General features: G+C 38.2%; 1 protein-coding gene across 2 annotated transcripts in view; it reads right to left on the bottom strand.

Moving 5' to 3' along the window:
* Smad2 (SMAD family member 2) overlaps positions 1–14,931 on the bottom strand; it is a 91,282-nt gene that overhangs the window by 55,144 nt on the left and 21,207 nt on the right. For both annotated transcript variants that reach the window (XM_017796320.2, XM_008825895.3), the window contains exon 2: positions 5,046–5,334. In XM_017796320.2, coding sequence (XP_017651809.1) covers positions 5,046–5,281 — 236 coding nt within the window. In that variant the 5' untranslated portion in view covers positions 5,282–5,334. The remainder of the gene's footprint in view (positions 1–5,045; positions 5,335–14,931) is intronic.

Genomic DNA, 14,931 nt, shown 5'->3' with positions numbered 1-14,931 from the left:
TTTTTTTTTTTAAAACTAGGGTTTATTTATTTTGGTACCCTGGGTTTTTTTGGAACCCCAATCCTTTTTGCCCTCTAAGCCTGGGATTTCAGAACCCCCGCCCCCCCCTAAATTGCCTTTTAAAAAAAAAAAAAAAAAACCTGACTTTAAAGAATACAAAAAAAGTGCTCACTTTTGCAGTACATAAACTAAAATTAGAATGACACAAAGAAAAACACAAAAAGTGAATACGCTTAAATTAAGTAGACAAGGATTAAATTGTCCCAATCCAATTTAAACTTTTAACTGTTGGTTGTAAAGGTAAAGGACACCTTTAGAAAAAAAAAATTAGGTTATTCATCAATAACCACTATTAACAATTTGATATAACTCTCTCTTTAAAGTTTCATGCTCATGATTAAACATAACATTGTAAAGACAGCTTTATCAGGGGCTGAATAGTCAGTTCAGCAGTTAAGAGTACTTGCTGCTCTTGTAGAAGACCCAGGTTTGGTTTTCAGCACCCACATGGTGGCTCACAAACCTGTGACTCTAGATGCAGGAAATTCAAGGCCTTCTTCTGGACTCCACAGGTACTGTACACATGTGCTATACTTACATACATGCAAGCAAAACACTCATACAAATGTAACAAAAAAAATTTAAAGATATGCATTATCAAACTAAGAATACACCTACTTCTAATTTATTAACATGAATAGTGAATCTAACAGAATTCTTTCTAGATTCATCAAGGTGATCCTTAAGTTCCTCTAAAATATAAATATGTATGTATTGTATTAACAGATTTCCTACAGCAGCAGCATCCTTTAATGTGTGTAGTAAACCTGACCTTGTCCTGTTTACCTGGGCTTTGTTAAAATAAGCCAGTGAATTGTAGTTTCTGATATTTCTAACTTTTGCATCTTTTTTTAAGAGACTGGTAGAAATTTGTTTTATCATCCTTGTTCAACTATGACATAAAATGAGTTGAAAACCTTTCCTTTATTAGAGTTAAAGAAATTAAGGACTTTTACATTTTTCCCAGTATAAAAAAACATTCCAAGAATAGCAGAAATCTTTGTGCCCCATAACTGTTTCGTTAGATGAAAGATTTAAAAAAAAAAGGAAAAAAAAAGTAATTAATTATATGGTCAAAGTACCACCTTAGGAAAGTCCTTCCAACTTATGCCTACAAAAATAAATTCAACATTCCTATACATATATGCACAATGGCTATCTATGGCTATTATAAAATTGCTATTTTAGATGCCATAGTAACTTGCTTTTAATTTTATAACCCCCATCACCACCAGGTTTTTATTTTGCTTTATTGTAGCTGTATGTACTAAAAGCAATTTTTTCCCCTGTCTGAGTCAATTCCCATTCTGATTTTATGACCCTTTCCTTGGTCTTAAAAATGCTGAGATAGAAAAGATTTCCTGAAACTCTTACTACTTAGGACACTCAGACTTAGTAGGGTGACTTCTACCTGAATTGCTTTGTGGCACTATACACAATGGGAGGAAGGAAGCACTCGTGATATTTATCTCTGCAGCTTCCAAACCTTCAGAGGCAGCAAGAACAGTAAGGTTAAAAATGGGAGGGACAGAAAGTCAGGACTGTCTCCATCCTATTTTTAACCCCACTCTAATATTAATGGTACAGAGTGCCCAAAGGAGGAAACTGCCACAAGTCAAACAACAAAAAAGGTATTTCAGCTGTAAACACTTCCATTTTTTAGATGCAACATATTCTTCATTAACTGAACTCACTTATATTTTTAGAATTGTAAAATCTTAAGGTATTTTATGAACACCTCACAATTTTAAGTGAATGAGGTTACATTAAATCCATTTTGAATCTCCTTTTAAAGAACTGTTTAAATTGGGCTTGATTTATCTACAACATACCTTTTACACTACACGTGAAAGATAACTGAATCTCAACTAAATTTACTATGATTAAAGATATTTAATAATTAAAAAATGGTTACTACTGCTGGGTGTGGTGGCACACATACCTTGAATCCCAGAACTAAGAAGACAGAGGCAGGCAGATCTCTGTGAGATAAGAGACCAGCCTGGTCCGTATAGTGATTTCCAGGCTGGCTGGAGCAAGAGGGAGACCCTGTCTCAAAAACCAAAACAAACAAAACAAACAAAAGGAAGAAATAGCTACTAATTTGACATAATTTTTCTAATACTAAATGTTTTAAAATATATGGCACCAAACTACAGTGTAAAAAACTGAAAAATTTTGATTGACAACAATCAACACAAACAAAACTGCATTTTTAAAAACCACACCATGGTCACAAGACACGGAGAAATCAAGTTGGTATGGACCAGGAAGCTTCCTTACTGCTGGCTAGCTTTCACAATACTGGGAGGTGCTATGCACGCTGTGGGGAAAAGTCATCAACAGTCTCAGTCAGCTGTGAACTCTGTGAACCTCAGAACTGACAGATGTGGGAAGATATTCCCATGGGTGCAACAGTGGCAAAAATTTGTGGGGGCAACTAACTGCTTTCTGATTGGATTTAAGACTTGCTCCAAAGAATGAAATGCATGACTCACACTATAAAACTGGCCAAGAACTAGTGACTGGGGAGCTCACAGGCCCCAAGGTTAAACCTACTATTATTCTGCCAAATGGGCATAGCATCAAACTGAATTCCTATCTCTGTACCCATAAATCAGTGTAGCTCTCAGACCTAATCAAAGAAGTTTTTTTCTGCAGTGGATGGCAATTAGCACAGACGCTTACAACTAATCAATGTACAGAGAATAAGTATTCAGTGGAAGGCTCAGTCACAAATGAGGCATCTATATCACATACTCATCTATATCACATACTCAAGAGTCAAAGGTGGAAGAGGACCAGAGCGAAACAGTATCTTCTGGACATGGCAGGATCACTGCACTCATGAATTCAGACCAGCTGTGGTTGTCTATACAAAATCAAGCCTGTCAGCATTCAAGCATGGAGTGGGGAATGACTGAGAACTACTGACCACTGATGGCTTCTGGGGGAGGAGGAATCAGTTTTCTTTAAGGGTGTGGCCCTAGTAAGCCACTCCAGTGGATGGTCCCATGCTCACAAGTATACAGGTAGCACAAACTGGACTTGATGAATTAGTAATAAAAACAGAAAAACACCCATCAAGTTGGGAATGGGTAGGAAGGGGGTGGATCTGGGAGGAGTGGAGGGTGAATATGATCAAACCACATTATATGAAATTCTCAAAGCATTAATAAAAGTATTGTATCAAAAGAAAAACACTAAATCAAATAAACTTCTAAGTTTCAAGGAAACTGAAGTAGTGAAAAACAAGGTAATAACCATCACTTTCTTTAATCTGGTAAAAGAATAAACTTTTAATAATGAAAAAGACCTAAAATATGAGGAGAAATCTCTAAATGCCTATAAATAGAATGGAAATAAAGAAGTATTACTAATGTGACATCCAGTGCAAAGTTCCACATGGATCACTTGTAACCAACAGGTGTTGTTCTGTTACCAGCTATGTCTCAGAATTCCACTCGGTCCACCTTACTTCAATAGCAACGGAGCCTTGCGGGATCATACAGCACCTGTCTGTCCACTGTGCTCCCTAAACTGATTACCCACTAAATGATCCTATTTCCATTCTAGGCAACCTCATAACCCATTTCTCCTCACTGCATCAGGCGAGGACTGACTACTGAAAGTTGTCCTCTGACCTCTACATATGTCCCATGGCATGTGTGCACCTGTGTGCATGTATACACACACTCTCTCCACACACACAAAGAAAAAAAAAAAAAAAAAAAAAACCCTCATTTGTTTCCTATTTGACATTCAAACTCCCCAGTTCCCTACAATGCACTCTGATGAGTGAAGTCCTTCCATTTTCTATACTCCTCCTCTTTATTTATGATCTCAGTTTTTAACAATGGCCCTTTCCTGCCTCTAAGAGTCTTCCTCAGCCAATTGCTACTCTTGGTGATCAGCTCAAGCATCACACATACAAGCCAAAGCAGCTTCTTTCTTCCTCCGTTATCTCAACCCACTGCTGCACTAGTTTGCTCTGCACTCAGCACCATCTCAAATGATACTCATTTGTTCACATGATCAGTGGGTAATCTATCCCTTACAACTCCATATTTTGTTCATCACTATATATCCACGAGTCTAAAACAATACCTTACACAGCAAGCATTTAAAAGCATTTGTAAAACAGAAGAACCAACCAAGAAAGGTAACTTTAGATGCACATGAAATACCTAAAGTAGAAGAAATGGATAATTGGTCTATCAATCAAGGCAAGAAATACTCTACTACAATTATCTGTGAGTAGAAAGTACGGTGTCACTGGGACCTGTTCTCTACAGGACCTATTATTTACAGGCATCAGGACTGTATTTCTCAATGCTCACAAGAAACAAGTAGAGCAGTTCCACATACCACAAAATCAGCCCACAAATATGACACTGCATTCTTCTTAGATAATTCTGACATTTTTAAAACCTATTAATGTACACAGAAAGTACTAGAATTTACTTTAAAATCAATAGCATGACCCTTCTAACAGTGGCACTCATCTATAAATTACACTCAAAATTTCAAATCTCTGCATAACAAGCAAGTCCTTCCAATATAAGAGGCCAGTCTTTGAGATAGGATCTAACTATTATAACATTTACGAAATCTATGTAACACACTGACTCTCTTTTAACTGTTTACTCAGAGAAAACTGAGTCATTACTTGTTACTAATAGTTTTGAGTATTTAAGAATTCAGTGAATTCTTATTCAACTTTCACTCAATCACAAAAATAACAAACATATTCAAGCAATGAAGATGAAAACTTAATATTTATCTCAGCATCATATATTTTGCTTGGTTAAAACTCACTACTCAAGAGAATGATCTATAAAATAAACAAGACTTAACTAATAGAACAAAATAATCATGTTTTAATGTACAGATGACTTGAGAGTAACAAAAACTCAGTAGCTTTTCTCCAGGTGCCTATGATAATTCTCAAGGAACCATAGAACACCAAGTCTGGCCACACGTACCTGGGTATGGTGACACACTTAGTATTACAATTCTGCGTGGTGATGGCTTTCTCAAGCTCATCCAACCGTCCTGTCTTCTTCAGCTTCTTAACCAGGCTTTTCACTGCTTTCTCACACCACTTTTCTTCCTGTCCGTTCTGTTCTCCTCCTCCTGCTCCTCCAGACCCACCAGCTGATTTCTTCCATCCCAGAAGTCTCTTTACCACTGGCGGAGTGAATGGCAAGATGGACGACATGCTCTTACCAAAAGTAGCAATCCACACTGTGGAAACAGCCTCGTGAATCTACCCTAGAAAAGACATTGAACAGTTAATTTTAAAACTAAAAGTTAAGCAATGATTTACAATATACTATAGAATGAAAATCATGAAACACAACAGAAATTCAAATAGGTGGAGAATTCAAATTCTCCACCTAGGAATGTTGTCTTTACTACTTTAAATGAATTGTCACACAAATCCTTCTGAAAACAGGATGCTTCAAAGACCCAAATCTTGAGAAAATTTTGCAAAGAAAATCTTTGTCAATGCTTGGAATAATTTTATCACAACCATTATACTTTATTCCTAACTCTTTTATAAATTAACTCGTAATGATCGTTCTGGGTTCAATCCTCAAACACTGAAAAAGATATCAATTTAAGAGTCTTTAAAAAAATAAAATATATAAAAATATACAACAAAATATACAAGTCCACTGTCCCAAAGTTTTAAATTTTCATTAATAAACAAAGAAAGAAAATAAATTTTTGGAGAAAAAGGCTGTAATCACCTTCTTTTGATTTCAGGAGAACCTTTAATTCTATTTTTTATTGTTGCTGTAGTGCTGGCTGACCTGGAACTCGCTATGTAGACCAGGTTAGCCTCAATGTCACAGAGATCTGCCTGCCTCTGCCTCCCACATGCTGGGATTAAAGGGATACACCGCCATACCAGGCATTCATTCTATTTTTTAAGACTTATTTTATCTTTTTATGTGTAGGGGTCTTTGCCTGCTTGTATGTGCACCACATGCATGCAGTGCCCTCAGAGGCCAGAACAGGGTGTCAGATCCCCTGTAACTGAAGTTATAGACAGTTGTGAGCAGTGTGGGTGCTGGGAACTGAACCCATATCCTCTGCAAGGGCAGCCAGTGCTCTTAACCACTGAGCTATCTCTCCAGTCCCTGAATCTAATTTTTTAATACAGTGTATCATTCCTGAGAAAGATGTACAGAAGTGAAGATGATACAAGTGTCTTTAAGACTCTCTTGAAACACATTTTTATATATTATTTACTTTCTCAGAGAGCAATGCTTTTTCTACTTGTTAAAATAGTTACAATATAGTACTATCTTAATTTTCCTTAAGAAAAAAAAAACCCAATAAGCTTATCTTATATATTGTCATTTCAACTCGGTATAACTTAGCACCCATCTATGAAAAGTACAGAGATATCCTTTCTAGTCATTATCAAAGTCTGGAATCATCCATTAACTCACATTTACCTAGATGATTCAAAAGGAAACTTCATTTTATGGTTGTCTTGAATCCACGTGCAAAACAAAGTTTACTTAGTTCATTTGGACATTCCCTTTAGAGTAGTCTCCCTTCCATTTTTTTTCCCCTTCAGGAAACTGCCTGAAGAAGTAATAGCTATTCTTTTTTCTTTTTAAAAAAATAGTATTTATTTATTTTATATGTATGAGTGTATTGCCTGTATGTGAGTGCACCTGTGCCGTGCAATGCTGTGGGGGTCGGATTTCCCTGGAACTGGAGTTAAGGACAGTTCATAGCCACCATAAGTGTGCTGAGACTTAAACCCGGGTCCTCTGCAAGAGCAGTCAGTGCTCTCAACTGCTGAGCCATCTCTCCAGCCCCGTAACAGCTATTCTGTATGTGATCTTACATTCTACAACTGTTTTCTCCCTGGTGTCACTAATTTACTCTTCTATCCTGTACAATGGAGGTTAGCTCTACAAACTTTACATTTTATTTCAGCCTCTGACAATAGGTATTGTGTGGTTCCTATCACATCATGTATCTGTAGGCCTGCAGTGTTTGGTTACCACAGTACTGACTAACCAACTGGTTATAAACTATACCAGTTTATGTCCTAAGGACTTCTCCCAACATCCTTTTATTCAGTATGATCACCTTTTAAAGATCAGTGCCAAATTATAGTTTTTACTAGGGCTGCTTTCTCATCTACTCCACTCAGTATTAGCTGTAACTCCTTTTTTTCTTTAAATTTGGTTATTATTTTTATTTTATGTGTATGCGTGTATTGCCTGCATGTAGGTAAGGGCACCTGTATCGTGCAATGCCCACAGAGGTCAGAAGAGGCTGTCAGATCCCCTGGGACTGGAGTCACGGACAGTTGTTAGCTACCATGTGGGTGCTGGGATTCGAACCCGGGTCTTCTGCAAGAACAACCAGTGTTCTTAACCGCTGAGCCATCTCTCCAGCCCCTAGCTGTAACTCTTTTAAAAGAACTTTTCCTCATAAACTAGAGCTATGTGTTTATCTTAAAATACATTTGCTTTAGGGTAAGTCAGGCTAAATGCTTAAACCTTTCATTGTAATTTAAAGGATCTATATTAGTTTCCTGAAGCAGGTGTAATGAATTACCACAAACCTGAAGGTTCAAAGAAAACACTGATTCTCTCATGATTCTGGGGCCAGAAATCCAAAACAGGAATTGGAGGAGTCACACTCCTGCAGAAGCTCTGAAGAGAAAGCCCTTTGCCTCTTACAGGTTTCAGTGGTTGTTCAGCATTCCTCGGATCCCCTTGCCTTGTGGTTTTATTATTCCCATCTCTGTCTCTTGTCATCATTTCTTCTATTTGTACTTTGTAAGGACACCTGTGGTTGGATTTAGGGCCTATCAAGACTCAGAACAACTTCATCTCAAGATCCTTAAGGATATCTGTCAAAACCTTTTCCTCAAATAAATTCACTTTCACTTGCTGTAGATTAAGACATAGACTCCTTTATTGGGGACGGTGTATGATTATTTAGTATACTATAGACTCTGGTTTATTCTGTTTCCCTTTCTCTAACACTGAAAAATCTTGATTTTAAATAAAAGCATCCAAATTGAATCACAAAGGTGGGGGAGGGTACCCCAGAACACCCAGGAAGAAATGTTAAGACTTATTTCATGCCTACTTTTTCCAATTTGAAATCTATCTGCAAAAGTTGAGCTGGAGGATATGCAGCTCAGTAGCAATTGCCTAACATGGGTGAAGCTCTGGGTCTGATTACCACACTGCAAGGGGGAGGAAAAAAGAATGCTAAAATTCATATGGAAACAAAAAAGATCTAGAATCAAACTAATCCTGAAAATGAAAAAGGAAACTGGAGGACCTACGTCACTTTATTTCATGACTTATGAAAACCTTACTAAAAAGCTTTAGTAATTAAGATCATAGATTAGGCATAAGGGAAAAGGTTAAGCTCACAGAGCCAGTCAAAAACATCCAGAAACAGACCACATGCAGGCAGTCAACCCATTTCCCACTAACGTGCCAAGTCAGTCTATGCATAATAAAAGCTTCTGCCACTACCTCATTCCAGAATCTTAAGCTCCTGGAGGAAAACAAGAGTATTTTTATGACATTAAAAATATAAAAAGCACCAACCGTAAATTCATATAGAGCAAATAATGAAAATAAAAACACTTATCAAAGGTACCACTGAAAATAAATAGGCAAGTCACAGGAAGGGGGGGGTTACAACACATGTATGACAGGCTATAATTTTGTGAATCTAAAACTGCAAATCAGAGAAAAAAGGTATATGCTGGATAGCTTTAGTGTCAACTTGACACACCTGGGCTGAGGGAGCCTCAATTGGGGAATTGCCTCCAGAGGACTGGCCTATGGCCATATTTGTGGGGCATCTTCTTGACTGTTGAGTGATGTGGGAGGGCCTAGGCCACTGTGGGTGGTGCCACCCCAGGGCAGGTGGGCCTGTGTTGCATAAGAAAGCAGGCTGTGCAGGGGCCAGGGGAGCAAGCCAGTAAGCAGGGTTCCCCCATGGCCTGTGCTCCAGCTCCTGCTTCCAGGTTCCTGCCCCTGAGTTCCTACTCTGGGCTCCCTGAATGAACTGTGACCTGGGAGATGTAAGCCTAATAAACTCTTTCCTCTCCAAATTGGTATTGGTCAGAGTATTTTGTCACAGCAATGGAAAAACAAATTAGGACAAGATACTTTGTTAAATAAGAAGGCAAATTAGATATTTAATCAAAGAGAATAAAGGAATATTCCAAGAGGTGCTTAATGCCACCAATCATCAGAAAAACACATATTAATGCCACAATAAAATATTTCATAATGTCGGGCATGGTGGTGCACGTATTTAATCCCAGCACTTGGGAGGCAGAGGCAGGCAGATCTTTTTGAGTTTAAGGTCAGTCTTGTCTACATAGTGAGTTCCAGGCCAGCTGGGGCTACAGCTCAAAAAGACACACACAAATTATTTCATATCATGCAGGACGGTTTAAAATTATTCTGAGAGTACCAAATGTTGGTGAGGGAATACATACACTTTGTTAGTGCCCTATCTGCTGTAACAAATCAGCACACTCTCTGCCTTAAAACAAAGATTTGCCAAAACCAGTTTCAATGGACTAAATAAGGAGTCAGCAAGGATGGCTCCTTCTGGAGGGTCCAAGTTGTCACATAGCCATCTCCTCGGCATATCAACTGCCCACCCACTTTTAAAAAGGACACTTGTGATTACACTTAGGGTTCATCCAAATAATCCAAACCAACTACCCCATCAAGATCCTTAACTTTCTAGAATCTATAAATTCCTTTTGCCTCATAAAGTAACCCTAGCAGGTTCTAGGGAGTAGGACCTGGACATCTGTGGGAATCATTCTTTAGTCTACTGTGCTGGTTTGAATAAAAAGTGTTCCTCATAGGCTCAAGTGCTTGAACCCTTGGTCAGCTGAAAATGCTGTTTAGGGGATGGTTACCCAACCTTTAAATGGCATGGCCTACCTTGAGAAGCATGTCACTGAGGGCAGGCTTTGAGCATTCACAGTCTTTGAGCATTCACAGTCTTGCCCCACTTCCAGTTTTATTCTCTCTGCTTCCTATGTGTGCCTGAAGATGTGAGTACTTAGCTTTCTGCTCTGGCTGCCTCTTGTTATGCCTCTCCCACCATGATGTCCTTGTCTTTTTTATGTGTATTCCTGTCTTGCCTGCATGTATGTAAGTGCAATCATGTCAGAAGCCAGCAGAGGGTGTTGGATCCCCTAGAACTGGAGTTACAGGCAGTTGTTAGCTGCCATATGGATGGTGGGCACTGAACCTGGGCCCTCTGCCAGAACAGCCAGTGCTCTTAACCTCTGCATCTCTCCAGACCCCATGATGGACTTTTATCCCTCTGAAACCATAAGCCCAAATAAACTCCTCCATAAGTTGCCTTAGTCATGGTGTTTTAGCACAGCAATAAAAAAGTAACTAATATACTACCACAATGGAATAACTGAGCACCCATACATTGCTGATACAAGTGTAACATGACACACCACCTTTAGAAAACTCTCAAGTTCCCAAAAAGTTAAACATAAATCTCCCTATAACTGGAAGCAACCAAAATTATCAACAAAAAAAATTTAAGGAAAACTACACAAGAGGGATAAATCTCAAAAGCATCATATAGATAATTTGATTCCATTTATGACTTCCCATAACAGACAAAACTAATTTAGTGACAGAAGTCAAAATTAAAGTCTCAAAGACACCAGGGAAGGGAATAGGCCATAGCACAAAGCACCTTTCTGAGGTGGTAACACTGTTTTGTTTTGAGAAGTAGTCACATATCAGTACGTAACTACTAAAACTGACAGAACTTAGAGGCAGGCAGATCTCTGAGTCTGAGTCCAGCTTGGTCTACAGAGCAAACACCAGGCAAGCCAGGGCTACACAGTGAGACTCTGTCTCAAAAAAACAAAAGAGACAACAGAACAACAAAAAACCCTAACAGAACTGAAAAAGGCTTGAAATTTACATACTTCATCAATGTAAATTAGGAATCAAAAAAATAATTAAATTAAAAAGCAATAGTATCTGAATATATCAAGAAGTTTATAAATGAGTTAAATTTAAGGACTTGTCAAAAGCTTCAACATACTGGTGTACACTGCAAGTATCAGGAGGGAAGAAACTAATTCTCCAAATAAAGCAAGGCTCAAAGTATCTACCCACAAGTCACTACAGGCTATGCAAGTGTGTGGGGGCATTTCTGAAAGGTAAGATGTGCTGAATAGCTTTAGTTGTCAACTTGACACACCTAGGTAGAGGGAATCTCAACTGAGGAACTGTCTCCACTGGACTGGCCTCTGATCATGTCTGCGGGGCATTTTTCTTGATTGTTGAGTAATGTGGGAGGGCCCAGCCCACTGTGGGTAGATGCCACCCCTGGGGGGGTGGTCCTGGGCTGTGTAAGCAAGCAAGCTGAGCACAGGCTAGGAGAGTAAGCCAGTAAGCAGTACTCCTCCATGGTCTGTGCTTCAGCTCCTGCCTCTAGATTCCTGCCCTGAGTTCCTGCCTTCGCTTCCCTCAGTGATAAACTGTGCTGTAAATCAAATAAACCCTTTCCTCCCCAACTTGGTTTTAGTCAGTGTTTTATCACAGCAATTGAAAGCAAACTAATACATAAGACTAGGGAAATTTTTTGTTATTCTTTTGAGGACAAAAGAGGTCAAATAACATTCAAGACAACCTTGATTATGACTGCTATAATAAAAAGTTTTAAAAACAAAGGCTGGAGAGATGGCTCAGTGGTTAAGAATACCGGCTGTTCTTGCAGAAGACCTGGATTCAAATTCCAGCACCCACATGGCAGCTAACAACTGTCTGTAACTCCAATTCCAGGGGCTCTGACAGCCTCTTCTGTCCTCTGTGGGCACTGCACGACACAGGTGTACTTACTTACATGCAGATAATACATGTATACACATAAAATAATAAAAATATTTTTTAAAAATTTAGAAACACATTAAGCATCTCAAAACACATTTCAGTGAAGAACAGTGGTCATAATCAAGTTTAAAATCATATTCTTCCGCCCCCCAAAAGCTAAGAGATCCTCAAGATTAATTCAAGAGACCTTCCCAAGGGTCTCCCTTGGATTTAGCCACAGGCCCCATTTGAGGGACAGAGGGGATCTGCCTAGCAATACTACAATGACAGCACTGACTGCCCTCAAACAGTTTAAACACCAAAGAGGTGAAAGAAGCCAATAGGATTATGTTACTTTCCTCAACAATACAGCAGAATTCTGCTATATTACTGAGGAAATGGTGGGCAGGTGGAATATGCTTAATTGGGGACTTGTAAGGCAATAAAGAAGGAACAAGGGGAATTTGACTGCAACACTTTATATTGTTGACAGTGACTGGCTGTAATAAAACATAAGCATGCACTACAATATATCAAGCTTCAACTTGACAAAATTAAGCAAACATATAAACCCCCATCAAACACATGATAACCTACCTAGTAAAAGCATAGGATTAGCAGAAAGCAAAAGGTATACAGGCTACCTTTGTCCTCTGCTGAATTGCTACTCTGTTTCACAAAGTGTGCAATAGGGAAGCCAACTATATGATGTCACATGACACAAGCTTACCCTAGTACCAAGAACATGATTAATTTGACCTTTGGAAGGGAGAGGAATCACAGAAATGACACAGAGCAGAAGGCTAAAGACAGAGATCACAGGCAGAAATTTGAAAGACAGGAGACATTTTAGGAGCTACAAAAATAAGTTATCAGTACAATGTATTGGTTGCACTGTAGTAGGACATGAGAGATGTTAAGGCCAGTTCTGATTAAAGAGTTGAAAACAGGCTGGAGGGATGGTCCAACAGTTAAGAACATTTGCTATTCTTTCGGAGGACCTAGGTTCAATTCCCAACACCCATATGGCAGCTGACAACCATCTGTAACTACAGTTCCAGGGCATCCACACCACCTTCTGGCCTCTGTGGGCACTGTACACATGTGGTGCACTTACATGCATACAGGCAAAACACTTGTACACATAAAATAAAAATAGTATTTTTTTTCAAAAGAGTTGAAAACAGAAGTTTGTCCTCTTCTAAGGAGTATTAACTCAGTTATTTCAGAGACAATTCACATGTCCTACAGACCAAATGGATGGAGGCAGTTCAGGATTCAAAGGTTTGTGCATGCTATAGGCAGGCAGTGTGTGATAGTGCATTCAACCCCACTGGAACATCAGAGGGGCAAATCTGAAGACTGAGGTTCCAGAATGTTTTATACCTGCTGTTATTTAAGTAGCCCATCCCATGGCCAGGGGCAGCATAAATATGGTATGAGTGGAACAAGCTTAGCAAACACAACTGAGAACAGCCAGTCCCCAGACTTGCCTTTAGGACATGAACCTGTTGGGACTAGTGTGAATTTTATCCTTGGGATAAATCCTTTCCCTGATTTAGTGAACAACCAGCAGTGCCTTGTGAAAAACTGTCAGAAAAAGTAAAATGTAAGAATTTACCTTAAAAGTACCTACACTTTGGGCTCAATTATTCTAGTCACAAGAATTTTAACCTAAAACCAAATGAAAATTAAACTCCATCATCTACAAAAAATGAAGGATTCTTTTCAGTATTAGGGAAGATTTGAGCAGTTTCTCTGCTATCCTTGAATTAGGAGAAATGTTTTAGAAGTGAAGATGCAATCTTGGAGATCTGAAGACTTCTATAGTTTCTCTATGGAAATGAAAACACCTTAAAATTAAGCCTGGTATTGCCACATGATTGCAATCCTATGTCTTACAATCTCAATTATGATCCATCTGGAACCAAGTGAACACTTACTCCCAGCATTAACTTTCCCTATATTAGTAGCCAGGGTGACAGCTCTCTCTAGACAGTTTTAAAATTATGCCATAATATTTGTTAGCAATACCGACTGCAGTGTATTTCAACTGGATGAACACTTATTTTGCTTTAAGTAACGGTTTGAAATGAAATGTAAATAAATTGAATGTAGACTGACTAGATATAGTAATTTGTTCCAAGTTGAACACAATTAGAATTTTTTTAAATAGAATTTTTTTTAATTAAGAAAATTAAATTTATAATCATATCACCAAAATGTGAATGAATCATTTACAGAATATAAAGGTATTAATACTTCAATAGTGTATAAGCAAGCTCACTCAAGCAAAGGGTTTCCCCCCACCCTACCCAACCCCCAGCATCTGCAAGAACTAAAAACTAAGCTTGTTTCTAATTCTAGCATTAAAAGTAATACTTACATAATGCAGGTTTTAAAAGAACAGGAAGACAATCTTTACTGTCAAAGAAAGTTTATCAAATAATATCTTAGTAAAACTAAGATTACTCACTGGAAAGTTTCAATTAGGTAAGAGGTCTGATTACCCTGAATTTCTAGTAAATAAAGTCTTCAAGTTATTAATGATTCTGTAAATTTCACAAAAAGCATTCTCTGCATAATTTGCTGAACTACATCTTATATTCTTTGCAGTCTTCAACTGTGTGTCCTGCTTTTCTTACCATTTTGACATAAACACCAGTAAATATGTTTCTAAAAATTTCCAAATTTTCATTTTCTGATGTCATCTTCTGGAATGCACAAATATACATTTGAAAAATCTTTACACCACCACTCTGGTCCCCAATATTATTCAGAAGCATTCACTCAGTGCTTAAATCTAAGGGTCCAGAAGGTATCAACTCTGATCTTCCTATGGACTTAAATGGGGCAGTCACTGTTACTGGAGACACAAATACCACTCAACTTAAAATAAGACTCTCAGCTAAATATGTTATAAACATTTTGCTTTCCGTATGTAGATTTTTAATATTTTTAACAATAAATTTGGTTTTGTTTATGGGGTAAG

Source organism: Nannospalax galili, unplaced genomic scaffold, assembly GCF_000622305.1.
Source record: "Nannospalax galili isolate Female #2095 unplaced genomic scaffold, S.galili_v1.0 scaffold169, whole genome shotgun sequence".
In the NCBI taxonomy this organism is placed as follows: Eukaryota; Metazoa; Chordata; class Mammalia; order Rodentia; family Spalacidae; genus Nannospalax; species Nannospalax galili.
The sequence above is the reverse complement of the archived record's forward strand: the minus strand, read 5'-3'. Positions and strand labels throughout refer to the sequence as shown.